The sequence below is a fragment of the Amphiprion ocellaris genome, chromosome 5, assembly GCF_022539595.1.
Source record: "Amphiprion ocellaris isolate individual 3 ecotype Okinawa chromosome 5, ASM2253959v1, whole genome shotgun sequence".
Taxonomy (NCBI): Eukaryota; Metazoa; Chordata; class Actinopteri; family Pomacentridae; genus Amphiprion; species Amphiprion ocellaris.
In genome coordinates this window covers 23,999,227-24,025,978 of record NC_072770.1, presented here as the reverse complement: position 1 = coordinate 24,025,978, position 26,752 = coordinate 23,999,227, and the positions used below count along the sequence as shown (strand labels likewise).

The 26,752-nt window shown below is 39.5% G+C and overlaps 4 protein-coding genes across 9 annotated transcripts in view; 2 read left to right on the top strand and 2 right to left on the bottom strand.

Moving 5' to 3' along the window:
• dnajc14 (DnaJ (Hsp40) homolog, subfamily C, member 14) overlaps positions 1-6,315 on the top strand; it is a 9,741-nt gene extending 3,426 nt beyond the window's left edge. For both annotated transcript variants that reach the window (XM_023287127.3, XM_055010430.1), the window contains exons 4-7: positions 82-201; positions 365-525; positions 731-833; positions 1,549-6,315. In XM_023287127.3, coding sequence (XP_023142895.2) covers positions 82-201; positions 365-525; positions 731-833; positions 1,549-1,840 — 676 coding nt within the window. In that variant the 3' untranslated portion in view covers positions 1,841-6,315. The remainder of the gene's footprint in view (positions 1-81; positions 202-364; positions 526-730; positions 834-1,548) is intronic.
• Positions 6,122-13,278, bottom strand: inpp1 (inositol polyphosphate-1-phosphatase). Of its 2 annotated transcripts, none has more exons than XM_023287128.3 (7): positions 13,175-13,278; positions 12,965-13,095; positions 12,137-12,342; positions 11,993-12,053; positions 9,570-9,770; positions 9,296-9,470; positions 6,122-8,290 (listed from the first exon to the last, which is right to left on the bottom strand). In XM_023287128.3, the coding sequence occupies exons 3-7, from the start codon at positions 12,338-12,340 to the stop codon at positions 7,798-7,800; spliced, it is 1,134 nt and encodes a 377-aa protein (XP_023142896.1). In that variant the 5' UTR covers positions 12,341-12,342; positions 12,965-13,095; positions 13,175-13,278; the 3' UTR covers positions 6,122-7,797. The 2 variants fall into 2 exon arrangements, with proteins under 2 accessions (XP_023142896.1, XP_023142897.1); XM_023287129.3 differs by having other exon boundaries at positions 12,965-13,092; positions 13,175-13,273.
• On the top strand, positions 12,963-18,839 carry LOC111579748 (protein S100-B-like). 3 transcript variants are annotated; one of them, XM_035955810.2, is made up of 4 exons: positions 12,963-13,295; positions 17,713-17,807; positions 18,002-18,148; positions 18,655-18,839. In XM_035955810.2, the coding sequence occupies exons 2-4, from the start codon at positions 17,802-17,804 to the stop codon at positions 18,805-18,807; spliced, it is 306 nt and encodes a 101-aa protein (XP_035811703.1). In that variant the 5' UTR covers positions 12,963-13,295; positions 17,713-17,801; the 3' UTR covers positions 18,808-18,839. The 3 variants fall into 3 exon arrangements, with proteins under 3 accessions (XP_035811703.1, XP_023142917.1, XP_054866406.1); XM_023287149.3 differs by having other exon boundaries at positions 12,965-13,295; positions 18,005-18,148; XM_055010431.1 differs by lacking the exon at positions 12,963-13,295 and having other exon boundaries at positions 17,647-17,807; positions 18,005-18,148.
• Positions 18,399-26,752, bottom strand: LOC111579747 (peroxisomal succinyl-coenzyme A thioesterase-like). Of its 2 annotated transcripts, none has more exons than XM_023287148.3 (12): positions 26,537-26,752; positions 24,606-24,733; positions 23,971-24,186; positions 23,532-23,631; positions 21,442-21,632; positions 21,168-21,343; positions 20,910-21,026; positions 20,500-20,564; positions 20,152-20,245; positions 19,712-19,792; positions 19,386-19,521; positions 18,399-19,261 (listed from the first exon to the last, which is right to left on the bottom strand). In XM_023287148.3, the coding sequence occupies exons 2-12, from the start codon at positions 24,712-24,714 to the stop codon at positions 19,161-19,163; spliced, it is 1,386 nt and encodes a 461-aa protein (XP_023142916.2). In that variant the 5' UTR covers positions 24,715-24,733; positions 26,537-26,752; the 3' UTR covers positions 18,399-19,160. The 2 variants fall into 2 exon arrangements, with proteins under 2 accessions (XP_023142916.2, XP_035811700.2); XM_035955807.2 differs by lacking the exon at positions 26,537-26,752 and adding an exon at positions 24,825-25,225.

Genomic DNA, 26,752 nt, shown 5'->3' with positions numbered 1-26,752 from the left:
GTACCCAGAAAATGCGGTAATCACGTTGAGTTATCGCCTGTTATCTTGTATCACCAACCAGTCTGTTCCGTTCCCACGCAGGAAGCGCATGGCAGCAACTGAGCTCTCGAAGTCCATGAATGAGTTTCTCACCAAACTGCAGGATGACCTGAAGGAAGCCATGAACACCATGATGTGTACCAAGTGCGAAGGAAAGCACAAGTATGTCACTGCACACCCGACACTATCATCGTCACGTAGCGTTATCAGTCCTCAGTCTCTAGTTGAACATGAAGTATTTTACATTCTGTAGCTGAGTTATGTCTTGTGTAGTTGACTTTCACTGCAGTTGTATTTCCTTCGTGACCTTTGTGTGTGTGTGCAGGCGATTCGAGATGGATCGTGAACCTGCCGAGGCCCGGTTCTGTGCTGAATGCAACCGTTGCCATAGTGCTGAGGAGGGGGACCTGTGGGCCGAGTCCAGCATGTTGGGCCTTCGCATCACTTACTTTGCATGTATGGACGGGAAGGTGTATGATATTACAGGTGAACATCAGCTTTTATTTAAACGTTCTCTGTCCCGCTCATCGCTAACAAACCAGTAATTCATCCTGTAGTTTGCATGAGCTCATTCATTATCAGTAAATGTTCCTCTTGATGCTCCCACAGGTTCAAGAAAAGCTTCAGTGTGTTTTCGTTGTACTTTATTCCTGTCAGTCATGTGAACTGCTGTGATACTGTCATGTTTCAGAGTGGGCAGGTTGCCAAAGAATAGGCATTTCTCCTGACACCCACCGTGTACCATATCACATCTCCTTTGGTTCAAAGAACAACAGCAACGCCACACGGCACAGGTAGGTCCCTGTAGCTGAAGATCTGGATACAATATGGACAGAAATGGGCTCTCGGGGACACCAGAAGTGCTCCTGTTACTGTTTTTCTCCCTCGTATTTGGGTTGTTGTTGTGGCTTCATTTACTATTTCATCGTGCTCTTCCACATTTAGACCTTACTTTAGCCTTAGATGTTATTCTCAGTGTTTTTATCCATCTGGTATTTCTGCCATAGTAGCAAACTGGTGACAGACTTCATAGTTTTTCTTTTAGATATTTGGTGCTCTCCAAATTAAAACTTTTATATCATATTGCAGTATTTAAAACTGTACATTAGCACATATCCTTATGAGAAAAATACATCAAAGTTTGTAAACATGTAAATATATAAACTTGTTTTTTATTATGCCTTCCATCATTTGCCATCTGCATTACATAAATATGTTTTTACTAGTATCTTGTTCTGTCTGGTATTGGAGGAGCTCCCCCTTGTGTTGTGTCTTTTAGGGATAATGATTTTATCCAAAACAAACACAGACCGTTTCTACTCTTTGTCAAGATATACTTTACATAATTTTATATAATTGTTAAAAAAAAAACCAAACAAACAGTTAAATGCCTAATTAGCCCCAGTTTGTTGCATTCATATTCCCTTGCTACAGGACCATCTGTGAAAGCAGAATTTTACTTGACATACCAGGACAAATAATCTCTGAACTTTACAACTTTCTTTTCAGGACGCCCTCAGAGCAGGCCACAGGTCCAACCAACCCCGCTGATTTGCAGGATTTCTTCAATCGAATCTTCAAGGGAGGACCGCCTAACGACATGGCTGCCAACGGAAGCTTCTTCCCCTCAGGTCCGCCTCATCACCCGCCTGGTGCTGGAGCACCTCCGTTCTCCCCTCCCACGGGTCAGACGGGTTTCTACATGCCGGGCGGTCAGCGGCCGGAGTCCAGTGAGACGTGGGCTGAAAGTGGCAAACCCCCAAGAAGGAGGAAGAAGGTTCGCAAACCCTTCCAGAGGTGAAGTCTGTTGACTTGTTAGTATATCAAAATAGCAACACAGGGACAATGAATAATGGCCATGTTTGTCTCTCGCCTGCCTGTTGGCATGCCAAGATCTGACCTGGAGAATATTCATGGGGCTAAAAAGCCACGTTCAGATCAGCCAGAGCAGAGAAAGACCGGATCATGAAGAAGGGCCTGTGGACTGAATACAAGTATTAAAGGAGAGCTGAAGAGGTGCAGCGATGGTGCTTTACCTCTCATTTCACCTTATTTTTTTTGTTGGTCTTAAAGACAACTGTAGCCTTGGCATTGAAATCCTTATCAGGATGCTGTAATGACACATTTTTCTTTTCACAATTTCCTGCCAAATCCTTCATAGCATGATTTAGTCACTTCATTCTAACACTTTAGTTCTCTCACTTTTGTTGTTAATGCTTTATATAAGGTTAGATCAAGACATTGGCTCCAGGCAGAGTGACGGTTGAGGGTTACAGTCAGTGGGAATGTGATTTACGGTTTGTTGCAATCGAGAAATGAAGATAATGATCTGGGCAGCTTCACGCTGTCAGTGTTACTGTTAGTAGTGGCATGTGAATCTACTTTTGCATCTACGCCTCGCCCACCATTTTTCAAGAATGAATCCAAATCAGCCAAATCCAACACATCTGAACTAACTTAACTAAATCATGGCATATTCTTCACTGAAATGAAGAGTGGTTTTTACATTTCAGTGGAATAAATTCTCTACATAGCCACAAATGTTAAAGATTTAATTTAGTATTATGTTGGGAAAGTAGTCCAAAAGTGGCCATTTTTTCCCCTATTCAAATCACAAGGCATGGTGTGCTTCTTTGGTTACATGCACACACACAAGAGAAAACAAGTTATTTGCATTGTGAAATCAGGAGAGATACTTGCTTTGAATAATTAAAATGTATTATGGGGCCATAAAAGGGCAATATGTAGAGTCTACATGACCACTAAGAAGGAAAACAGCTTGTCAAGGTTGTAATTTGGTCATGAAATGTGGTAGTCACTTATATTTGTGTGGCCAGTATCAGAGAATCACACCGTGCATTAAGAGCGCTCATTAAAAATTGGGTTTCTCAGTAAGGGGAACATAAATTAAGGACACTCTATTCAGAAATCATCTCAGACAGGCCAATCCAAATAAGTGATCATAAACCTTTGTTTTTCAGAATCCAGAGAGGAAACTAAAAATGTTTATTACATTTCAGTGAACTTCAAAAAATATTACCAGAACAAAACATACATTTGATAGCTGCTTGAATCTTAAATGTATGTTGTTTTTAATTTAACTATGGACACAAACCTGACCAGTATGTAAAGACACAGTGCCGTCTAATTTGTATTGTTTTTTGATCATCACTTATTTTGATTTTAAGGATGCAGTTTACACCAGAAGTGTGTACGACCCCGTGCAATATCACTTAAATATTAAAGTACTCTAAATTGTATCACCTTACTGTAACTCAACTATTTCTAAGTTGAACAGTAGAGCATTTAGTCCTTTGTCAAATATAAAACTAAGTAGTTTAGATTTACTATATTACAAATACTGGCCCCTCAGTTCCTCTCAATACTGAGATTCATATCTTTTATTTTTCCAATACTTTGTATGACCACCTTTATTTTCAATGTCAGACTCAAACCCCCTCGGCATGGAGGACACCAGTGTTGCACAGTTTCTGGAGAGATGTTCTGACATTCTTCAGTGATATTTTTCTTTGCTGGAGAGGTTGTGTTTGTCTACCTTTTGACTTACAGCACCCCCAAAATCAGGCCACATTCTTGGCCAAGTTGTAGTTTTCACTTTGTCATTCTTTAGTAACTCTTTTGTGCTTTCGGCAGAGCGCTTTGGAACGCTATCATGCTGAAATAATTAATAATCTTGTCAACTAGTAATTTAATATACATACAGACATTCACGGAGCCATCTATAAATGTCATCCTCCCAACACTTTTTCCACTCGTGCAGCCTCATATCATCACACTCCCACCTCTGTGCTTCAGTGCCAGGACTATGCATTCACTGTGGGAGTCCTGACCACATGTGCTAGACCACACCTGAGACGAACACATTTATCTTGGTCTGATCTGACCAAAGAATGTGCTCCCAAAATTCATCTGGTTTCTTGCAGTTTTGTGCCGAAAAACAAGCGAAGGTGTTTCTCTTGGACGCCATCCAGAGGTTGGCGTTCTGCAATGTCCTTCGTACTGAGCTGTCACAGAAACTGCTTTCATATATAACCTCTGTGCCAAATCTTAAACACCTGCCCGTCTGTTCTTCAGAACTAGGTTGAGCGAGCAGTGCACTGTCTGTGGCATCATTGTAGGAAACTGACCACTACGGCTGTTACTTGTGGTATCATGGCTTCTTCAATACCTCCTGATTACTGCTGCTACTGACTTTTAGTTGGTCCCCAATCTTCTGTATCAGTCCATGTTGCAGACACAGCCCATAGGTCCAATACTGAGAAAGTTCTGGAGTACACAGGGCATTTTTTAACCTGTATTTTCAATATAGTCTTTCTAAAGTATTTGTTTTAATTGTTCCTAAGAAGAAATGCTCTACTTGCCAATTTAGAAAAAATACAGTTACTGTAAGGTGATAGAGTTTGCGGTCATTTCAGTGATATTGCACAGGGGTGAACTCACCTCTGTTCTATACTGTAACCCTTGGTTGAATAGGAAAATAGTAAAACAAATATATAATATATATATGTTGCTGCTGCAACATAGTCAATGTGCATGATTGTTCAGGCAGCTACTGAAAACGGTTCCAGTCATCTGAATTTTCACAGCATTTTCATCAAGGATCCCCCTTGTTCAGTGCCATTTTTGCATGTTAAAAGCCATGGCTGTGACCTGTGACTGCCACTCAGCTCAGGACAAGTCAATTAAAAAAAAAAAAATCAGATTTGATTCCAGCCATCCTGGTTATTACATCCAAAAATGATCTTTCTCCTGTCCTTTTGTTTCAGTATGTGTTGTCATCTCTGTGGCTCCTGACAGGTTGCAATTAAATAAGTTTATGATCCGACCATATTGCAGTCATATACTATAAACTAGTGTTTTCTTCTGGTTAATCTGGACATGGTTCAGATTTCAAGGCCACTGGTTCACAGAAAATGAAATCAAAATCTAAATGACTGATTTTCTTTTGATCTACCCAGCATTACTGTATGTAACAATATGAAGGGGTCAGAAAAATGAAAACTGGTTGTATTTTGCAGTTTAGTTTGTTGACATGGTTTGCGCATAGAAATTCTGCTTTAATTTTCACCATAGCTTAATCAAAAAACAAAGCTGTTACTGTTTACATCTGACATGAAGATTGTGAAAGTGTAGTGATATGGCAATTATGAGTGATGAGGCATTTGAGAGGCTTTTTTAAAAATATTGACAGTTAAACATGATGAGTACCATGTTCATTGTTTTTTTTGGTTGTTAATTTGTCCACCCACCACTGTAATAACATCAGAGGGATTTTGAACAGTCATCGGTGATTTAACCTAACCAGACTCCTCCAGCTGCAGCTGAGTAGGAGGTGTAGCTCGCTAAGCTAACAGCTCACTTACAAATGAAGATATTTTGTTGGTAGAATCTGAATGTTTAATGAGTGACAAATTTTTGAAAAACATTATTTGATTGCACAACCATTGCACTCTGGAGAAAGGATGGGAACTATACTATGGCACTACAATGCACAGTGTGGATTTTGTCTAGAAGCTTGAAAGGAGCCCTTATTAGAAATACTGTTTAAGGTTATTTAGGAAGGACAATAAGTTTGCCATGTTTCTCTTCATGTGTCAAATAGTTTCTGTCATGTATTTGACCAGTTTCCCAGACATGAACTGAATTAGTGATCAAAAATGACCTCAAAATCCCTCAAATTAAACCAGTTATAAATGTAAAACTAGTCCTGAATTTAGCTTATTGTGGTAAAAATAATTTTTAAATTTGAAAATTATTATAGCCAAATCAGAGTTAGATGACCAAAATTAATCTTTTTCAATTGGGCAGGATTATATTTAAAATGTTAGTATGATAATCAAAGACAAATGAACAAAATAACTTCAATTGACATATTTTCAGATCAAAATACATTGTTACAAAGACCTACTTCAGTCCCTGTCTAGGAAATTGGACACACAGCTGTGACCATTGTCAAACATAATGGGTTATTTTCCACACATTGTCCTTGACTTGAGAATGTGCAGTGCTGCATGTTAAAGGTAGCAGTTCAAAGTCCAAGAAGTCAATGAAAGAGCCAACACAGATTTTTTTTTTTTTGTTTCAAGTTTTTAACAGAATATGCAGAAGTATTGCAAAAAATATCTGACAATCATCAGGGTTTTTTGTAGGGAATTAGGAGGCGAGTTCCCTGGCTGGCAAACAGTTATAAAATATCACTGTTGGGTTTCTTTCCCCTGCTTTCTCTGGTTTTCAAAATAAAGATGATTTCCTATATGTACAATGTTTGTTCTGTTTTCTACCCATTATACATAAAATGACTTCTCTATTACAATGCATATCAAAGTTAAACCATTTTAAACATGTACAGTGTAAACAGACACACTGGAGTAAGGTTACACAGGTCCACACTGCAAACATCTCAATAAGCCCTCAGAGCAGCAAGGAGCCGGCAGAGGTCCCATCCTTCAAACTGGCTTAATATTTCATTTCACTGTAAACCCACAGTGAAAAGGACTCTCTGTGTCACTGTTTTACCTCATATGGCTTTTCCACTCTCTGACCTTTAACTAACTAACTATGGCCATGAAAAGAGGGCAGGGCATGTGTATCCCTCTGCTCCTTACAAGGAGTTGTTTCAGAGAGGTGCAGATTCCTGCACACTCCTCTGAATCTCATTCACTCACTTCACCTATTAAAGCCTTTTATAAGGTGGAAAAATAGTAAATGACAATTTAGACTCCTTCAAGACAATCTTGTGGATCAGTCAGACGCACTCTTGTGATGCCACATTACCTCTCCTCTAGCAGTGAAGTGTTCCTCAGCTGTCCAGCAGTGAGCACTCTAGCTCCTATAGACTAGGATAAACTCTGTATGCAAAATGGAGCAAAACTGTTGAAAATCTCAGCGACACATAATAAATGGTTAGCAGGTCTGAGCTAAATCCCATTTACAAATAATGTTTAGTTTGTTTCACCTGCTAGGAGGAGGCCAGCAGACTGGAATGTCATATTTAAATTGCAGATACCTCATCTGCACTGTCCTCTGTGGGAGGTTCCTGAATCTGATCAGTGCTTTGGAGGACAGCGGAGAGATAGAAGATGGAGAGACAAACTGGCATTTGATACCCAGCCAGGATTTAAACCAGAGATCCACTATTCAGGGCTTAGTTTCCCCTGTGGTATGTGCATACATTTACAGAATTTTATTAACTGATGACATTATTAGGAACCTGAACTGCACATTTATGTGGCACTACTGTTATATTGACAAGGAACTAAAGAGAAACACTATCTTCCTAAAAATCATAACTGTTTGATTAATTAAAATCCCCATTTTATGTTTTCTTTGCCTTTCAAAAAAGGAAAAAGTTGTACCTTCTACGTTAGTTTGCTTTTGGAATAAATAGTGTCATCCTAGATCTTGATAACTTTTCGAGATTCATGGCAGTTTTTCTTGTCTGTTACAAAATAAGTCAGATTAATTCAGGTTTTCTTTAGCCCTCAGCCCCTATAACATCTCCAGCTTTGGCTACAGACCAAACAGTATTTGCAAACATTATTTGGCCCAGACCTGATATCCACTTTGTACACTTGCATATATACCTGGTTAAAAATAAGACAAAAGCAGTTATGATTAAAATATTTCATCCTCTATTCCCAATTCTTCTTTCTCGACTAATATAGAAAACATGAAAACGATGGTAGATGCAACAATAAATGCTTCAGCTTGTGCTGACTAAATCTACTCTTCCTTCACCTACAGCTTGCCTTTCAGAGCCCCGATGATGCTGCACAGCTGAGAACAGTCTCGATAAGCCACCAGGCCGCCGTGATTCGCCCAGCGGTCTGCTCCTTTGCACTCAGTGTGTGGCTGGTGATAGGTCAGTTCCGCCTTGTGGTCCTGTGGCCCAACGTTGGACTGCAGAGTCTTACTCAAGTCCACGATTCCCCCTCCAAGGGCTCGGAGCAGGGCGTGAGGAGCGCAGGAGTCCCACTTAAAGGTGCTTCCCTCTGAGAGGACGTAAGCGTCGGCCAGGCCCTGAATGACACACAGGATCTTGTAGCCGGCTCCAGAGGCGTAGACCAGCTTATCAGGGCCGCACAGCGAGGTCAGGGCTTCCTTCACCACCTGCTTCTCACTGGAGCTCAGCACCACCGACAGCCCTCGTCCAGTTCCATCCTTTGGTCTGGACACTGAGCAGACATTGATGCTGCCGCAGGACACGCCCCAGAAATGCTTTCCCCTCCACCTGAGAACGCAAAAAAATGTGGTAGGATTAAAATATTTTGCTGCAGAGGAAAGTAAAAGACACCTTAGCTTCACTAAAACACTGATATGAAGTTGTGTGAAAGACTAATCCTCGAGCTGCCACTGTTCTTATCTTCTAATTTCCAAGCTTGAAAACCATCTGTCAGCTACCAGCAAAATCTGAGTAAATTTAAGGTGAAATGTAAAAGTAAGACCTTGTTTAAATAACTGTTCTCAAGGTTTGGGAGTTTCATCCACGAGTCCCACCATCATATAAACACAGTTTGATTGATCTGACATGTAGGGTATCTGGTCAGACTCATCATTCAGCAAATGTCCTCCTTGAATCTCAATGCAAAAAGCTTTGAGGGCTCACAGTCTAAGTTCTGGCCACGTAAGGAAAAGACAAAGAGATCCAGAAGCAAAAAAGAAAAAAGGAAGGTACATACAGCACACATTCATTAGAGAGACTGTTGACATTTCTGACAACAAATCTGAAGAGAAAGCCGTCAGATTAACATAAAGCCAGCAGTAGCTCGAGGTAAAACAGAGTACGTAATGTGAAATCAATGCTGTTTGCTTGTTAATCAAGAGGCTTAACTGCGGATAATCTGCCAGAGAAACTAACTCGGTAAGAGCCTTGCTAAAGGTAAGAAATATGGGGAAATGATTTTCTTTTTTCAGTTATTTTCTGGCCTTTTTTTCCTTTATTATGTATAGGACAGTGGGAAGAGAGACAGGAAACATGGGCAGAAGAGTGAGGGAAAGACATGACAATGGCCATGACCGCTGCATCAGGGATTATGGCCCCCGTTAATGGGTCACCCACTCAGCCAGCTGAGCCATCTGGGTGCCTCTATAAGACTGTTCTAAAACCAAAAGTGCCCTGAGGTGCATACAAGTGCAGTAAATGACGGCTAAATGTGTAAGACAATGGAAGAAGAAACGTTTCTGTGGACATTAGTGATCACACTTTGCCTGGTTGGTTTCTGGCTGATGAACTCACCCTCCTCCTGCTGGATCTTTGTGGTTAAACGGCTGGTTGATGACGCCCATGACAGGCTCACCGGTGCTCCGGAGGTAAACCCCGATCAGCACCAACGCACAGTGCAGACCTGAAGGAGACAAGTGGCCCTCCTCCAGAACCTCCTCTCTGCCCTCTATGTACTGGCTGGTGGCATCTTAATGGAAACAAAACAGGACAATAGATACGAACTGAGCTGTGATGTTAACGTTCAGTGTGTCTGGATGAGATTCTACTTTAACAGTGAGACGTTCACCTATGGGGTCGATCCAGATGCCGAGCTCAGAGGGGCTGAGGGGAACCGTGAGACCGTCGGTGCTGGTGTCAACGGTGGCCGGGTCTTGGTGGATGGCTCGAGCCAGCAGAGATGCTGCCGTGTGGTCGCCGTCGAGCACCGTGGACAGTAATGCTGCCGTTTCCTCCTCCGTACGGCAAACTGTGACCGTCACACTTTCTCCTGGTGACACAGAGAGACTTTGATAATTGTACAACAAACTACTTTAAATATTTATACAGCGCAAGGTGCGGCGAGGAGCAAACATTTGGACAGTGACACATTAATGCGCTGGCTTTATGTTCCAATAGATTTGAATGCAGATTATTAAGCCAAGTGTATTTTTAACTCTGATAGTATTTAGTCTACTAAAGGTGGACTGATTATTAGCGGCAACCAGATTCCATGGAGGAAATTCTGTGACATGAAGAGATGACAGGCAAAGTAAACGGTGGTGAAACGAAATGGGCAGATAATGAGTTCAGCTAATTCGACTTTGAAGCAACACGACTGAGGCGACCGCTAATGGGAGCAAAGGATGGTTGATTGACATGAGTTCCACAAACGTTTATATTTAAAGGGTACAACGTCCACAAATCTGTTTCCTTCTGCTTCAATAGCGTCATTTTGCAGCAAGATTTATCAGATTTTTGAAAAAGTTATGCCTGTGTGTAAACTAAAAGAAATGAATTGTGGGTAAATTGTCACCGTTGACTGTTTGGGGTGGGAAATACACAACAGGGTTATAAAAGCTGCCAGAGCCTGGAATACCAACTAGTGAGCAACAGGTGACAAGCACATTGTCACATATTTCATCTTGGATAGTCGTATTTCTTTTAGTAATCAAAGTTTTTCTTGAATTTTCAATTCAGAAACAACCACAACAACACATACAACAGCTATTTACCAGGTAATGCTAAGATTTTGCAACAACAAAAATACACTAGTAACAAATACAAAGCAAATAAACCACATCAGCAACAGTATAAATAAGGGGGGTGGGGGGTGGCATTTACATGGAGTAATGATTGATGATAATAATATTTATGGGCCACTAGTCAGTTCATACTGGATAAAATGTAGGAAGTGAGACCAAACCTGGCAGAACTGACCCCCACCATCATTTAATCTTGCAATAAGCTCTTCAAAAACATGCTGTATCTTAACACTGGAAGAGCCAAGCACGGCCCAGTTTTACAGACTGGCTGAAGTTAATGACAGATAGTCATATTTCTTAAACAAATTAAACCTTCTGTATTCCCACAGCCCACAACTATCACCACATTCTTTGCATTTTGAGCAGCCAGCTGAACATACACAGAGACGAATGCATTGTTGACAACGGTGGCTTCTATCTCAGAATAAATGTGGAAAAAATTTTCCAACTTATTACCACCACTGCAGTCGCTTTGAGCAACGCCTTACTCCAGTAAAGCTGCTCAGTGACGACCACACAGGCGCTGATAAAAATGTCGTTTCTTTTAAGCCCTTCAGGCGTGCGCTCCTTTCCGTTAATCTGACGACATCTGAACCTGTCAGCTTCATGTCTCAATGATCATCCCGCTCACTTTTCTGCAGCGATGGCAGTCAGTGACATTTCCATTTACTTCCAACACAAGTCTCAACTGCGTGTCGTCACACAAACAAGCATACGAGCAAAGGGACTTCAAGTTGTGTGAAATGATCTGGGGAAGACTTTCTCCACATTTCAGCACTAATATTACATCAAAAAAAATCACAGAGCATAAAAGACATTCTGCTGCCAAAACTCACAAAACGCCTCTCTCAATCACTTTGCTCCTCAACTTCACATCTATGACAAACTGGATTATCCATAAACATAAAACTTTACTGTGATAAAAACAGACAATAACAGCTCAGACTCATGACACTCACCAGCAATTAACATAATCCGGATTTTTGCAAATATACAATTATACATCTGGTGTTGTTAGGAGTTGGATTTCAGTTTTGTTGCTGCCAGTTTCTCCTCTGAGTGTCTCCAGTGAGAAAGCACTGCGCACATTTATGGAAGAATTCTAATTATCGCTGACATAAAGAGTGGGTGGACCAGGATCTAACAGCAGGTCAGATGAACTGTCACACAGTCACTTTCTACTCTACAGTTAAATCATTTGTTACATAACGGCTGTCCTCAGGTTGAATTTTGAGCTACATCACAGCTGAAGGTATATTTTAATTGACAACTAGTAGTTTGATTATCAGCACACACGGTTAGATGTAGCCTTTTGTAGTCTATTAGTGCATTATGATGTATTTCACATCACTTTGTGTGCTGCCCAATCTAGTGTGAATGACAGATATTGACAGTGAATGCGCCCCAGAGCAAAAGTTTACGGTTTACTGTAAAGTTTAGCGTGTTACATGTATTATTAAGTAATTACCGAGCCCGTTTTCAAACTTGTTAGACTCCTCTCCATGAATGAAGCCGGCCATCTCAGGGAACTGCACATGAAAACAAAAACATATGACAATTAAACTTGAACACACAATCCAACTCCAGTTCATTCACAACGACCTACTCCTACCTGAGCGCCAACATCGTGCCTGATCACCTCCTGAATCACCACATCGGCCAGCGTCTTGAAGTCCTGCACAAACTTCTTGTTCTTGTCGTCTCCGGTCTTCTCCTGGACGAGGAGCTGGAAGAGGGGAGCCTCCTGCCTGCAGACTCGGGCCACGTTAGCAGCTTTCTCGGCCACCCGGAGCAGCAGCCTCAGCAGATCAGCCATGCCTGAAGAAAAAAAAAAGAAAGCACAGAGGTTGGAGATGGAAACTGTGTGCATGAGAGAGAGAGAGAGAGAAAAGGAGATGAGGGAGGTCACACATGCTGAGCTAATTATAGGCTCCAAATGAAAACAGGGCATTTCTGAAAAAAGAAGTGTGAGAGGGAGGGATGAGGCTTCAGCTCTTTGCATGAGAGCTTCATCTGACACAGTGTGCTCCATTTCAGTTCAGCTAATTTTAAATTAACACCGAGAAAGGGTGCAAAACTGTGTCTGATGCTACAATCACAAAGTAGTGGGAGAAAAAACAAACAAACAAAAAAAGCACAATAAGGTGTGTTCAGTGTGCCTCCTACACACTTTTGAGAGCTATTAGTAATGTTAGACATTACAGCCTCTATGTGGTCGCTTAGGATGGAAACACGGGCCTTAAAGAAACCTAAATAGTGTCTATTTATTTATTGATTGTTGTTTTTCCATATTTTGACCTGTAACTTCACACTTACACTCTGCTACACTGCTGCTGTGGGTTGTTGAGCTTTAGCTAAGCATTTCTGAGGTCACATAATATAGCAAAGGAATGTAAACGTGCGATAAGGAAAAGCAGAGTGAAAATGAGTGAAACCTTACCCAACCAGGTTTACTCTCTGCCTTTATTTTCCTGTCGTCGGTGCCTCTCGGTGGCTGTTTTTCTCCGTCAGAGCTGCCGACACCAAAACGCAACCGAGCGAGACAGCGGCGAGAAACAACGAGGACGTCTACTAAAAAAAATGTTGGTATTAGAGCTCTTAATTAACGCTGGGACCTGCCTGCTCTGGTTTCTTTACGTCAGTTTCCTACCGAAGGAAGGGCGGCCGCTCCTCTCACATCTAGGCCGACGGAGACAAGGTCCGGACCGCCGCGCAACCGCACACGGAACGGCGCGGAGGATCGTCAAGGTGCGGACGAGAGGCGCGTTCAGGTACAACAGCTCCGGTCGGAAATTCAAGTCTCAAGAACTTTGTCGTCATACACACAGCAGAAACACAGTGAATACCCTGAGTGATGAAATTCTTATTTTTGCGAACTCCCGTCACCCAACTGAAACAAATAAAATGAGATAAGATAAAAATGAAATAAGAAATAATAATAATAATGATAGTAGAATTAAAAATTTAATAAGATAGATAATAGTTACAAATAAATTCTGTGTGCGAATCTTGGCAATATTGCAATATGTCATATGTAAACAGTCAAGGGAAATTGTAATGGTGATGCCCATGAATTGTGAGAGAACATGTATAAGTTTTTTGTTTGTTTTTTTAACTGAAAAAGTACAGAATACAATGTAAAAATAGGGCACTTTGAACACATTTCACCATTTACTCATTAATAACCATTAATAACAGAATGCTCACTAAATATTCAATCATTTTGTTATCATTTTCTCATTCAAATAACAGTTATATCAGACAGTGGAGAGCATACAATGTTTTTTAACCCTAACCAACTTTGTAGATCTGTCCAGAAATGAAAAAACAGGTTCACACATAAAAAAAATAAACGTTTCAAACTCTCAGCGTTTTTCATGCAAAAGACAGCAAATTGAATTTAGACATCAAAAACTCATTAGTTGGATATATTTATTTAATTTTAAGTTGCATCTCTTTCACTTTTGGAGGGACATAGCATAAGTGTTAATAGATTGTAAATGGCAACTAAGTTCATAAAGGAAAGTTTTAAACTTATTTTATCTAATCTAAATATCCTAAAATCGAGGGGAAATGTTTATTATCAATAAATACAGATCAGAGGGGGAAATGGTCAATAGACAGCTCTTCACAGTCCTTTGGAAGGCTGCAACTAATGATTAATTCACAACTGGACTGTAAAATGGTTTGGTCGATAAACTAAACTGGGATGACTTCTTCATATGTCATGTCTTGTCCATAGATTCCTTTTTGCTATCATAGAAGAGCAAAGAAACTAGAAAGCATTCAGATTTAGGAAGCTGGACTCAGAGAATGTATTTTTTTTTCTTATTTAACCAGTTAATTGACTATCAAAGTAGTTTCAGATTAATTTAACAGTTGTAAAGAGAGCTAGACAGATAGATCCTGTTGGCGCATTCACACAATCACAACAGTTTATGTCAAGGGTGTCAAACTCATTTTAGTTCAGGGGCCACATTCAACCCAAAATGATCTCAAGTGACCAGTAAAATCACAGCATAATAACCTATAAATAACCACAACTTAAATTTTTTCCATTGTTTTAGTTTTTAAAAAAGTACATTCTGAAAATGTCCACATTTAATGAATTCTCTTTTTTACAAAGCATTATGAACAACCTGAAATTTCTTGAGAAAAATGAATTCAGTTTCAGCAGTATTATACCTCATTTTATCATTTACACATAATAACAACAACTTACAGATCACAAAGTGTCTACAAAGGCACAAAACATTTAGTCTCAGGTATCCGGAACTGAATGATGTAGTTTTTTACTTTATGATCAAAACGACAAATGTCAGACAAAAAAAAAAAGACACAAAACAACAAAAACAGGACAAAATATTACAAAAATGAGACACAAAATGACAAAACAACAATGAGAAATCTAGTATTTTACTTTATGATCAAAACAACTTGTCATAGGATTTATTTTAGATTTACAAGTTTACAAATTTACAATTTGCAGTTAATGTCTTCTCTGTAATTTTCACACTTTACAAAGTCGGACCGGATCGGACCCTCTGGGGGCCCACTTTTGGCCTGCCGTCACCCCTGGTTTATGTCTTTTAAAGTACTGTAAGAAATATGCTAAGATAACATGACATTGTGCAGTAGTATGTAAACATGTATGCAGGTTTAGTATTTAAATCGAAAGTGCTGGATATTAAAAGACGGTGCATATAGTAGAATTAATGGAGTAATAAATTCATTGTTGCAGCTCTTGTCTGTCGAGGGAAGCAGTCCTGTCAAAGACATCACTGTGGATGAGGCTGGTAACACGTTTCAACCTTTGAATGCCCAGTTGTGCTTTCAGACCACAGCACCTGGCGTGGATCATCCTCTGCACAGAGAGAAACACACAAGACTGAGGGTCAGCAGTGTTTGCTGAAAGGATGAGACTCCAGTTGTTCCATGACAAAGAGCAAAATGTTAACAAAAGTGTATTCATTAACTCAAGCAATAATGTGCACAGAGTGTGTTAGTCAGTGACATTAGAGGAGTAGCAGTGGGTGGAGGGTCATCGTGTCGTGAGGTGCAGCAGCTGAACCAAACAAAGCACAACATGGCATCAGCCACAGGGAGGACCAGGAGAGAGAAACCATACTGAGACCTTTTATAGCCCAAAACTCAGACTCCAGCACCTCAGTGACCTGAAAACAGACTGAACATCAAATACTCATCATTTTCAACATGTGCAGTTTTTTTTTAAAGCATATCTAACTAGTAAAATCACAGAAAAAAGATTATAATTTACATGTTGACAATTAAAAAGAGGCTAAAACTGTAAAAAGAAAAAAAATGTCCACATTAAATATATACATTTTTGCCAAGTTGTTACAATTTTTTTTTTTTGGTGTCTAGCTGTAAAATTACAATGTTTTTGCTATATTTAAAACAGCAAAAATAATATCATTATTTTACAGACATTTGCTGTTATTTGACAGAATAAATATGCATAATAAGGACTGAAAAATAGTAAACTGTTTTTTGTGAAGTTACAGATACTTTCTAGTAAAATCACAGATAAAAGTATTATTTACATGTTAAGTGTAAAAAAAAAAAAACCTGATGATTTGAGATATTTTACAAAAACCACAATTTACAAGACAAACAGGTTGAACACAGAAATAAAGCTCATGTGATTAATACTATGATTTATTTTACAATGTGTTGTAAAACTTTATAGTTTCAAAAAGAGGTATCACACCTGCACAAATTCTAATTACAACAATAACAATATCATAATAATTACAACAACACAAATAATCCGCTGATAACAGTGGAATGAGCAGAAGTGTTATTTAAATTTAAGAAAAATGACAAAAGTTATATCTATAACAAGAAGAAGAGGAGAAGAGTGTGTCTTTTGGATCCTCATCATCATCCTTCTCCTCCTCTCACATGCTCTCAACACAGCATTTGTGGTCTGGATGTGTCTCCTAATAGGAAGCGATGGGAGGGATGGTCAGGCCTGATCTGTAGCTTCACTTTTAAAGAGCTTTGAAGAGTTAAAACACATCTGACATGTAGTGCATTATAGCAGGAATGTGGTTATAATCTAACATCCACCAGAGCAGGATGTACTTTAAATGTCAAATTCACAGTACATCTCTGCACTCTCCATGGGATGTTTATTCAAAGAAGTCATTCTTTAGATATGATTAGTGCAACTTTATTATATTATTTCTGTAGTGGAAATGTGCGGCAGCCGTTTCCTGCCAGTGATTCACCACCCTTTTAGCTTCTGGAAGAAGAGACAGACTTACTCCACATTATTCACATTATGAACACAGAGACTTTAGGAGGATGGAAACAAACTGATTCTTTAAAAGCATTTTAAACAACAATAAGAAAGTATAAAATTTTCTAATAAGCAATGTGTGTCATCTTAAAACTATTTAAGGTCGTAAAGTGATGTCGTCCTCAGTTGTGAAATATTTGACAGTTTTTTTTTTCTCTTGTTTAATATATAATATTTCTTGTTGAAATGGGTCATATCAGAAAGTAACATGAAGAGAAGGATTATAATGTGTTGAGGAGATGACAGAAGGTGGTGTAGTTACAGTTTATTTATTCAGGGAAATATTAAGTTGTAAAACATGAGCTCCATGAAATGTGTTTTGTGACCGTTTTATGGCCAAAATTGAACTTAATTGCTTCTATTGGTGTGTGCATGTGTAACTTTAAAATAAAGCAACAGAATATAAAAAAATGCTGTTTTATTTCACATGCTTAAATATTATTGGCACCTTTTGGAGCCCATATAAATGGTAGACATGAAAATTCATCAGATGGAAACATTGTACTGCATTTTTTTTCCATCACTTGTAGCTCATCTATAACAATAGTTGTTGTGGAGAGGAAACTGTACACTGAATTGTCTAGACATTGGCAGCTAATCAAGGCTCTACCTTAGTGCATACGGAACCTCACAATTGTTATTCTAATACACACGCACACACACACACACACACACACACACACACACACACACACACACACACACACACACACACACACAGAGAGAGAGAGAAATCACACACTTATAAGAGCAGATGGTGTTTAGTCAAAGCTCTGACCACTGATCCATTAGTTGTGCATTACGTAGTAAAGGGCAGATGAGCAGCTTTCATGCGGTTGATCAATAAATCTTTGAGTTCACAGTAATGAGGGCGAGGCGGACAACACAACACACTGCTACATGAGCCTCCAGTTTCTCTAAGGATCCTTACTAGGCAGAGGAACTTCTACAGATGGAGGTAAGAAAGACTAAATACTCCGGATAAAGGCACATTTTTGTGTTATTTGCAATTTAAGTGATAATAATACAGAACGATAAGTTACTAATGCATGCATACATGGGAATAACGAACAAAAAAACATACAGAAAAAGTAGTTCTATAGCAACATTCTTGTGTGGGGGTACAGTATATGACTCAAAAATTGTTCCTAGCAGGCCTCAAAGGAACCGATGTCAGACCTGGAGGTTGGGATGGTCACTATTATTCGAGTTTTCCACAAATACTCCGGTCTCAAGGGCAAGCTGAAAAAAGCAGAGCTTAAAGATCTTATCAACAATGAGATGAATCATTTCATAATGGTAAGTTACCGATCTAAAAATAGGTATGTTTATGGCAGCACTCAAAGAATAATTCTTGTAATAACTCATGAAAACAGCTTATAGATAATTAACTCCCAGCTAATTTGTCATTTCTGTGTCTACTTTAAAGGACCGGTGTGACGTAGTTGAGATGTTCAGAAAAAACAGCATGAAATTTGACAAAATAATTCACAGTCAGCTGATGATGAATTGTAGCTTTACGCTTGTCAAACACAGCAAAATGACTGAATTTAGTTTCAGCTATAGATGCCTTTATTTGCTTTTTGCTTACAATGATTTTGAATATCTCCACACAGACTCAAATACATCAAAAGTACAAAAGAGCCACATAACAGCACTACTCCATCTCCACATTCCTGGTGTGTAATGAGCCTTTCAGCCTCATGGAGTCACTAGTGTTGCTACCGACTTGTAGTCTTGGTACAAGTATTGTCAGTTTTTTTCCTGCACATGACTGACCGTCACTCAATTTTCCTACTGAACAGAAAATCCAAGAGAATGAAACTCTGGACGAGCTCTTTGCTGATCTGGACCAGAATGGAGATCTGGAGATCGACTTCAAGGAGTTTATCGCCCTCATCGCCATGGTCACCTCGGCGTGCCACGATCTCTTCATCCCAGTCCAGCATAATGAATAGACTGATTACACATTAAAAATATGGGAAACACAGACACAGTGTCTGCATTTTTTTAAGTGGGCCTGAGTCATTAGTGTCTGTCAATGAGGTGATGAGATTTTGATCGACTGGAAACATTTGTTTTAGAAAAAAGATTAATGATTACAATGCTTAAAGAGCCACAGAATTAATACAAGAAGGATAAATGGGGTCGCTGATGTGATGCACCTGAAACCAAACCCAGCTAAAAACACTCAGCTGAACCAGCAGGTCCAGTCTGACCAGTGCCATCTTTTGGAAGGACAAATAACATCAGCAACATTTTACAACAACGTGGAATATTTTCCATCTTGAGCTTGCATCTCCCCAGAGATTCACCCTCTCAGATTGCTTTCTAGAAAACACAAAATCTTCCTCCAGGCATCTTCCTGGGCAGCAGCATGCGGTGCATCGTAACCTCCAAACAAAGTTACCACTGCAGGACAAACAAAAAATAGCATACTTTATACCATAACATACAGTTTCTTAATTAAAACGCTATATCAAGTAAAGATTAGTATTTGGGTAAACTAAAAATGCAGTTCTGGGATGAAGCTCACTTTTCTCTGGCTTGACCCTCCACATGGTTACGCGTGCATTCGGGGCATAAGGCGGCTCTATCAGGTGGCCAGCACCGGGGTATGACAGACGGGTAAACAGGTGGGATTTACCTGCAGCCCTCAGCTCCTCCTCCATCTGATGACCAATAAATCAGCATTGTAAGTCTACAAAATGGGGCTAATACCTAAAAAAACGGGTTAATTTATAACTAAGGGGAATGTATTACTGGACAAAGTTCCAATGCTACAGTACGACAAAACACTGAGTATTTAATCAGTATTTCCCCAAAAATTTGTTTAAAAAAACGTTAAATGAAACAGTCTACCAGGTCTGCGTTCTCTATGCTTGCAGAACTCAAGTCGTCTTCACCAATTATGCACAGCAATGGACAGTTGATTTTCTCCATCTGCAAAAACACAAGAGATTCATCTGGAGGAGAGTTCGAAAAAATGAGAAAAGACATATTAGTGGGATAAGCTGTATACATGTGGGCAGTGTGGCACCGTTTTATGGCTTTTTATCACATCATTCATTACCTTGCATTGACAAATTTTCCCTGTTCTTGTTTTTTAATCAATTACAAACAATAAGTTTTAAGTTCTGTTAGTTCTTATTCCACAACCTTTTCTGATGTTTGAGGTTTTTGTTGTGGTATCATTTCAGTTTCGTTTCATCATCAGGATTTTGGTATAACCACACCACAACATATGTGTGTGCCTTTGTGTTTGTGTGTTGGTGGTTGGGAGGAAGAATCTCCCTTCTCACCTTAATTTTGTACTCAGGGGCAATATTAGCAGGATGGGAGACATTTCGGAAGCCGATATAGCCTTGCTCATCATAGTTCCAATACTTCTCTTCACTTTAAAAGCAAAATAGCAGAGAAATCATTGCTTTCTGGCTTTTAAATGATCAAGTCCAGGTTATAAGAGAACATCCTTTATAAAATATCAAAATAAACAACAGAGTTAAATGAAGGATTAAATGTTTATCTGTAAGATGTCAGTACTTGCTAATCACAAGTGACACAGAACCCGATTAGTTCGAATGAATGTAAGAAATAACCTCACAATAAGAATATCCCACAAGCAACATCTTAAATTACCAGTCATTTACCCTTTGTCACCTGGCAGTAAGTGTGTCCGTCCCATTGGGCCGTTGATACAAATCAAACAGGACGGCTGCAGAGAAAAACAAGTCAATCATTTTGTAAATAATTAATGTTTTACTGTAAGGTCATCTAAAATCATAATTTGTTTTTAGATCAGTTTCTCTGTAATCAATCTCAGTTTTGATATTCTAAAATACCAATATTTACTGTATATATAAATCAAAAATTTCACAGATGCAATTTTAAATATCCATATTATATGATACAAAAAGCTTCAAATAAATCAGAGATGATCGAACAGAAGGCCTCTGATAATTTTAAATGGAATAATGATGTTTTTTGGTTTTTTTTAATATCTTTATGATCAGATGGTGGATTTAAAACCAGAAGATCGACACTGAGCTTTGTTACCTACATTAATGCCAGGCAGAGTGGCAAGGTTAAGAGTCAGGTAGACTCCAAAGGAAAGACCAATGATCCCAACTCTCTCTGCAACGATCTGAGGATGATCTTGAAGTAGACGGAATGCTGACTGTCCAAACAGAATAAATGGGACATTTTAAGGGAAATTTTAAATAATTAAAACAAGTGCGAAGTGTTCTGAAGAAACACATGTACATTTTGCAGAAAGAAGAATAACACAGGACAAAGTAAAGCGGTTAACTTATCCTACCTTAAAATACTTATCGCCAACATTTAATTCCCTGAGAGGTCCAGGTAAGTCTTTGTGCTCGAAGTAGGCAAGAGAAAGACTGGCGTAGCCCCTGGATGCTACCAAGGCAGAGCGGTACTCATTCAGGCCTCCTCCCATTCCCCACATATCCAGCATAGCTGGAAACGGCCCTGGACCTGCAGGAGAATCAGCACAATCGGCGATGTGCACTACGATTATCCACCACAATTCCAGGACACCTTAAAATCACTACACAAATACATCAAACACTCACCAGGAGGCAAGAATAAAGTCCCTACAACTCCATTTTGACGAATGTCTATTCTCCTCACTCCTGGAGCCATGTACCAGCGTTCAGTAATAACAGATGCCAGCTCAGTGATCGGCCCCCCGCTGGGCGAGACGTGGCCCTCCAGTAGGGAGATGTGCACCGTGTACGGAGTCTCCACATTTTTCTTCCTCAGCCTGTAGAAGGCACATTTCAATCAGGAAACTGTCATTGGCCTATTTAGACAGAGAGATTTAGACAGTGAACACTGCGGTTGTAGCAGCAAGGTTTCAGTGCTGAACAGTGAGAAATGTAGAAGAATTAGAGACACGTGTGGTTTATAACAACCACCTGATTGTTTGAGTTCAGCTGTGCACGTACATTATAAGAAGGTGAACAGAAAACAAGGCTTGGAGACTAGCACTGGGGTTTACAGTATGTACACATGTTGGGCTTTTTTCATGAGTGTCAGGAAACAGAGGTTGATAGGTCATTCCACCTGAATTCCATGTATTATTGCTACCAACTTTCCAAAGACAATATTTCTATGTGACTAACGCTTTGCTAATAAAGTTACAATGAATTAAAACAGATCTTGATAAAGATATAAAAAGAAGTAAGAACACATATGCCTGACAAATTGCTTATGGTATCACTTTTCATAAAATTATTTGAATCACTATGAATTGGAGAACCCTGATTTTTCTTTTAGTACAGTAACAACATTATATAAATCTTCCACTTAGGTCTGCTTTTGGAGTGGTGTCACATATTATATCTCTGACTGGCACCATACTGTACATTTTGGATTTTCCTATTGATGCCAATCACAGGAAAATAAATCTGCCTCTTAGGGTAAACAATAAAGGTTTTCTAGTTGGAATATTGGAACAGAAAAAACATGGATATTTTTTGACCAAATTTACACCGTCATATAACTGGTTTTGTATTATACCATGAAAGCAGGGTTGTATCTTTGAAGACTACGCATACAAATCAGTGAGTCTACAAAATTTCAGGACTCTGGTGTCATTATGTATGGCACTTCAAACATTGATCCTGTCAGGGCTCCCTCCTCGGTCCCAGCTTCAGCCTCCACCTGACCTCCCTCATCCTCCCTCATCCTCCCTCCTATTCCTCTCTCCACCTTCCTGCTGCAGCTCAGCAGAGCTGCTCTGTCCAGCTGCTGTTCATCACCAATCACTCATCAACGGAACTCCGTGCAGCTGCGGTGCAGCACACCTGATGATCATCTCCACCATAAAAGCTGGCCTCACACTCCACACCCTGCCAGATAGTAAACTCTGCTCACGCAGTCAGTCGTCTCGCCTTGACCCTTCGCTAAGATTTTTCCATTGAAAAGCTTTACCTTGATTAACCCTGTTTAGCTCCGCTGACCCAGCTGCCCGGTTCCACCTGCTCTGCCCCCCCATCTCCTGCACTCTGGATCCAGCCCTGACCAGACCTCCCTCCTCCCTCCCTCACCTTGGACCTGCTGCCTGCTCCTGGATCCCCTACTCATCATGGAGGGTCTCTGCCTGCCATGTGCCCCCCTCGGCTCTGGAAAACACCCCGCCTGTTGCCCCCCCCCCCGGAACGAGGCTCTCCTGCCCGCTCTCCGCCACCAACCTACCCCCACCACGGAGAACGCCAACCGGGCCGCCGGTTCCTGGTACTGTCACCCCTCCAACCTCCCCTTTAGTTCAGTTATTCCAGACATCAGTTTTTCTCACCCCGTTCAGCACTCCCCTTTGTTTTGTTAAATAAAATCCACCTTTGTTCTTGCCTCAGTCCCTCGTCTGTGTGCTCTCTGCTCGGGTTCACCCCCCACGCCGTGACAGATCCACAGATTGGTGTGAAGAAAACAGTAAAAATGGAAATAACTCCACGCCTCTTTAAGAATTTTTAACTCAAAAACTAATGGTACCTATGATTCCAGATTTTACACATGGTGACTCAATCAATGATCACCACAAAAAAATTAAAAAATCATTCAAATTGAAGATGGCCAGGCATTGGACATTTGGTGAATTGAGGAGGAATGACTCTTTTACAGGCTTAATTGTCTAAAGCTGTCAGATGTTTTTGTCACCTGCCTTAAACCTTCTCTACTTCCAGGAGGTGGATGCAGCCCCCAGAAGAGTCCCATCGGCTCACAGCCAGAATAAGAACCCCCGACTGAACGATCACTGGTCACTAATGAGGGGACCAAGAGACAGCGAGAAGAATTAAAATGAAACACTGCCTTCAAAAGAGCCTGGTTAACGTAACATGATTGCTACAAGATTTCTCCTTAGTAAATGCATTAAATGTCAACTTGTGATGGGAGTTTTTTAATCAATAATACAATTAAATTAACATTAAATTGGGTAAAAATTGACGTCTTACCTCCCAGTAAAATTTGACATTTTCCAACTTTTAATGACACCAGTTGTTCTTACTTATCTCTATAAATTACATCACATACTACAGCTTACAGAAATATTAAAATTACAGAGACAGTGAATATGCAGTGCTACAGAACTTCTGACTCACAACTGAAACTGCCGTTTGCGTCTGTGTTGTAATGGGCAAATGCTTCCCACAGGTCACCATCTTCACTGTGCATTCGTGAGCACAATGTGATGGGACTGTTTGGGGGCAGGAAACACCCTTTAATGCTGATCTGTTCATCTATAAGGGCCCGGACAGGAGCGGCGGTCAGTACAGGGGCTGGTCTGACACTGCTTATCCACCGAACGGCACCTACAGCTAAAGAAAAAAAGATATATGAACAGTGCAAAAGAGACTTTAAGGATAATTACACTGGAAAGTGTATTATGTCAAGTATCAAATAAAAATCCGTCAGAACTGAAAAAACAAAGAGCACACCGAGACATGGTGCAGAAAATATTTGTGGAGATATGTGTGGCCGTCTACAAAGAGAAATGATATGTAATGCAATGATATCTTTGTAGTCATGAGTAACTCCAGGAATTCATTCATTGACAAGCATAGTAGTTTAAATATTAATCCAAAATCTACGTCTCTCTGTGTTTTACACGGCCTCTACAACTATTTCACACTTGATGTTACAACAGTGGTTATGGAGAAAAGTAAATATTTGATTTGCAGCTAAAACAGATTTCCTTTCTCGGGTCAACACCATAAAGAACAAACAAAAGTCTCACCCATGGCATGCTGCAAATTTGCCATCCTCCCGTGTACTTTGAGGCATGTTTTCGTCTTCATTTCCATGAGCTGCCATAGTGTTTTCACACTCAGACCTGCTCTCAACATTATAGCGTTTCTGTCTATCCTGTAAATACAAATTGGCAAAGATCAAACACTAATGTGCATAAAACACGCTGTTTGTTCAGTGAATGGAGGTGCAAAGTTGAGCATCAAACCTGAAAACTGATCCAAAGGTGAACCGCCTTATGCTGCCAAGATTATTCTGGCTAAGACCTGTTTGTGTGTTAGAAATTAACTTCACAACCTTTGCCCCACATAACCTCCCGGCACAGCACTGGTGTTAAAAAATGTGTGTGTATCAGTTTTAAAGAGCATTTTACAAAACTGGTTGAATCTGTTTTTTCCAGCTAAGCTGTCAATGCACATTAAAATTAATTTTCTGAGAACTGGATTTTGGGAACTGGAAACTGATTTTTGTGATTGGGTGAAAAGAGTAAGTATGTAATTTCAGTAATGGGAAAACTGATTATTTAGTTAAACTACAAGTACATATGTAAGCTAAAAGTAAAAGAACTTAATAAAGGTATTAATTCTGCTATATAAATACAGTACAGGTAGAAGTCCTGCAATCAGAGGAAAGTAAATGTACAGAAGTATTACAGTATTGGTAATAAAGTTAAAGCTCTTCCTTTCCATAGCGTTATGCTAGAACAACAGTTTACTGCTTTTTAAAGGTTTGGGATTGAGAAGCACATTAATAATCATGTAAAAATCTAAATTTTCACTGTGAAAAGCACAAGAGGCTGATGTATTGGAAAGTGTGTAAACAGTGTAAGACACTCCACTTAGAACAATGTCTGCTTTCTTTTAAATAATATATACATTGTAATTTGTACACAATAAGCATGTTAAAGTGAACAAATTAAGAGGATAATTAAATCATAACGGACATCAACTTTTATTACCGCTACTATAAAACTAAACCACTCTGGGTCGGAAGAGAAGAAGCCTTTGGAGAGATTTTACCTCATGAGTCATTTTTATTAGCACAAACCTGCTACTATGGCATAAGATTAACTTCATTTTCAAATATTTTTGATGTTGCTCTTACCTTATCCAACACATAAATATTAGCTAACATATACAGACATAATTTCAGATTTCTCTCCAATCTGGCGCGCAGTAACAAAAGTTTGTACACTACCAGTCAAAAGCTTGGACACACTTTCTTATTAAATGGGTTTTATTTATTCAAATTATTTTCTACATTGTAGATTGATACTGAAGACATCAAAAACTAATAAAACACGTGGAATAATGTTATAAACAATAAAGTGTTAAATAAACTAGAATATGTTTTAAATTTAGATTCTTCAAAGTAGCCCCTTTTTGGTTTGAAATTCTCTTAATCAGCTTCATGAAGTCGTCTCCTGGAAGGGTTTGAGTCAGTTTGTGGAATTGCTTGCCTTCTTAATGTGCTTGAGATCATCGGCTGTGTTGTGCAGAGGCAGCGTTACAGTGGATACCTCTATTTGACTACCGTTGATTAAAACAAATAAAAAACACTAAATGAGAAGGTGTGTCCTAACTGGCACTGTACATGTACATCCTTATAAAAACACAGAGGCTTATTATTAAGTGTCAAATGATGACATCAAAATACCTCCAAATCATTTTTTTCTTTCATTTCCCCAGACCAGTAATATGATTTCAATGTTATTTAAAAATTAACAAAACCACTAACAACTCCAGAAAAGACTTGAAATAAAACTGACTATACATAGTGGCCAGGAGGGACGTTATGGTGAAATTATGTAAGGAAAGTTAAGTAAAATTGCAACAATTATTGTACAAAAAACACCAGGCAGCAGAACAGACTGGCTGAGAAAAGTTTATAACTACAAGATTGTCAACAAGTGGGACTTACCGTATTACTGAAAGTCTAAGTATTTGCACAAAACGTGGATTTTTACGGTGTTTTATACGTGAACAGCTGCACAAACATTTAATACAGCATCCGAGACGAACAAAATCGACACAAACATGAGCTTTGCACTCTGACTGTATGCAGTAAATCCAACCGAGAGTCGCAGTTTCAGTAGTTACAGTTACCCTATCACCCTCCCTGCAGCAAAGATCAACG

What these genes read in the sequence shown, in the direction of transcription:
- inpp1 (XM_023287128.3), bottom strand. Translation starts at nt 12,340, where the DNA reads ATGGCTGATCTGCTGAGGCTGCTGCTCCGGGTGGCCGAGAAAGCTGCT. An exon ending in GGCACGATGTTGGCGCTCAG is followed by an intron (nt 12,054 to 12,136) that starts GTAGGAGTAGGT and finishes TTTCATGTGCAG; the next exon opens with TTCCCTGAGATGGCCGGCTT. An exon ending in CATCTGGATCGACCCCATAG is followed by an intron (nt 9,471 to 9,569) that starts GTGAACGTCTCA and finishes GTTTCCATTAAG; the next exon opens with ATGCCACCAGCCAGTACATA.
- LOC111579748 (XM_035955810.2), top strand. An exon ending in AGATGAATCATTTCATAATG is followed by an intron (nt 18,149 to 18,654) that starts GTAAGTTACCGA and finishes CCTACTGAACAG; the next exon opens with AAAATCCAAGAGAATGAAAC.
- LOC111579747 (XM_023287148.3), bottom strand. Translation starts at nt 24,714, where the DNA reads ATGTTGAGAGCAGGTCTGAGTGTGAAAACACTATGGCAGCTCATGGAA. An exon ending in TTACTGCCAGGTGACAAAGG is followed by an intron (nt 20,246 to 20,499) that starts GTAAATGACTGG and finishes TTGCTTTTAAAG; the next exon opens with TGAAGAGAAGTATTGGAACT. An exon ending in CCCCTGAGTACAAAATTAAG is followed by an intron (nt 19,793 to 20,151) that starts GTGAGAAGGGAG and finishes GTGTTTTTGCAG; the next exon opens with ATGGAGAAAATCAACTGTCC.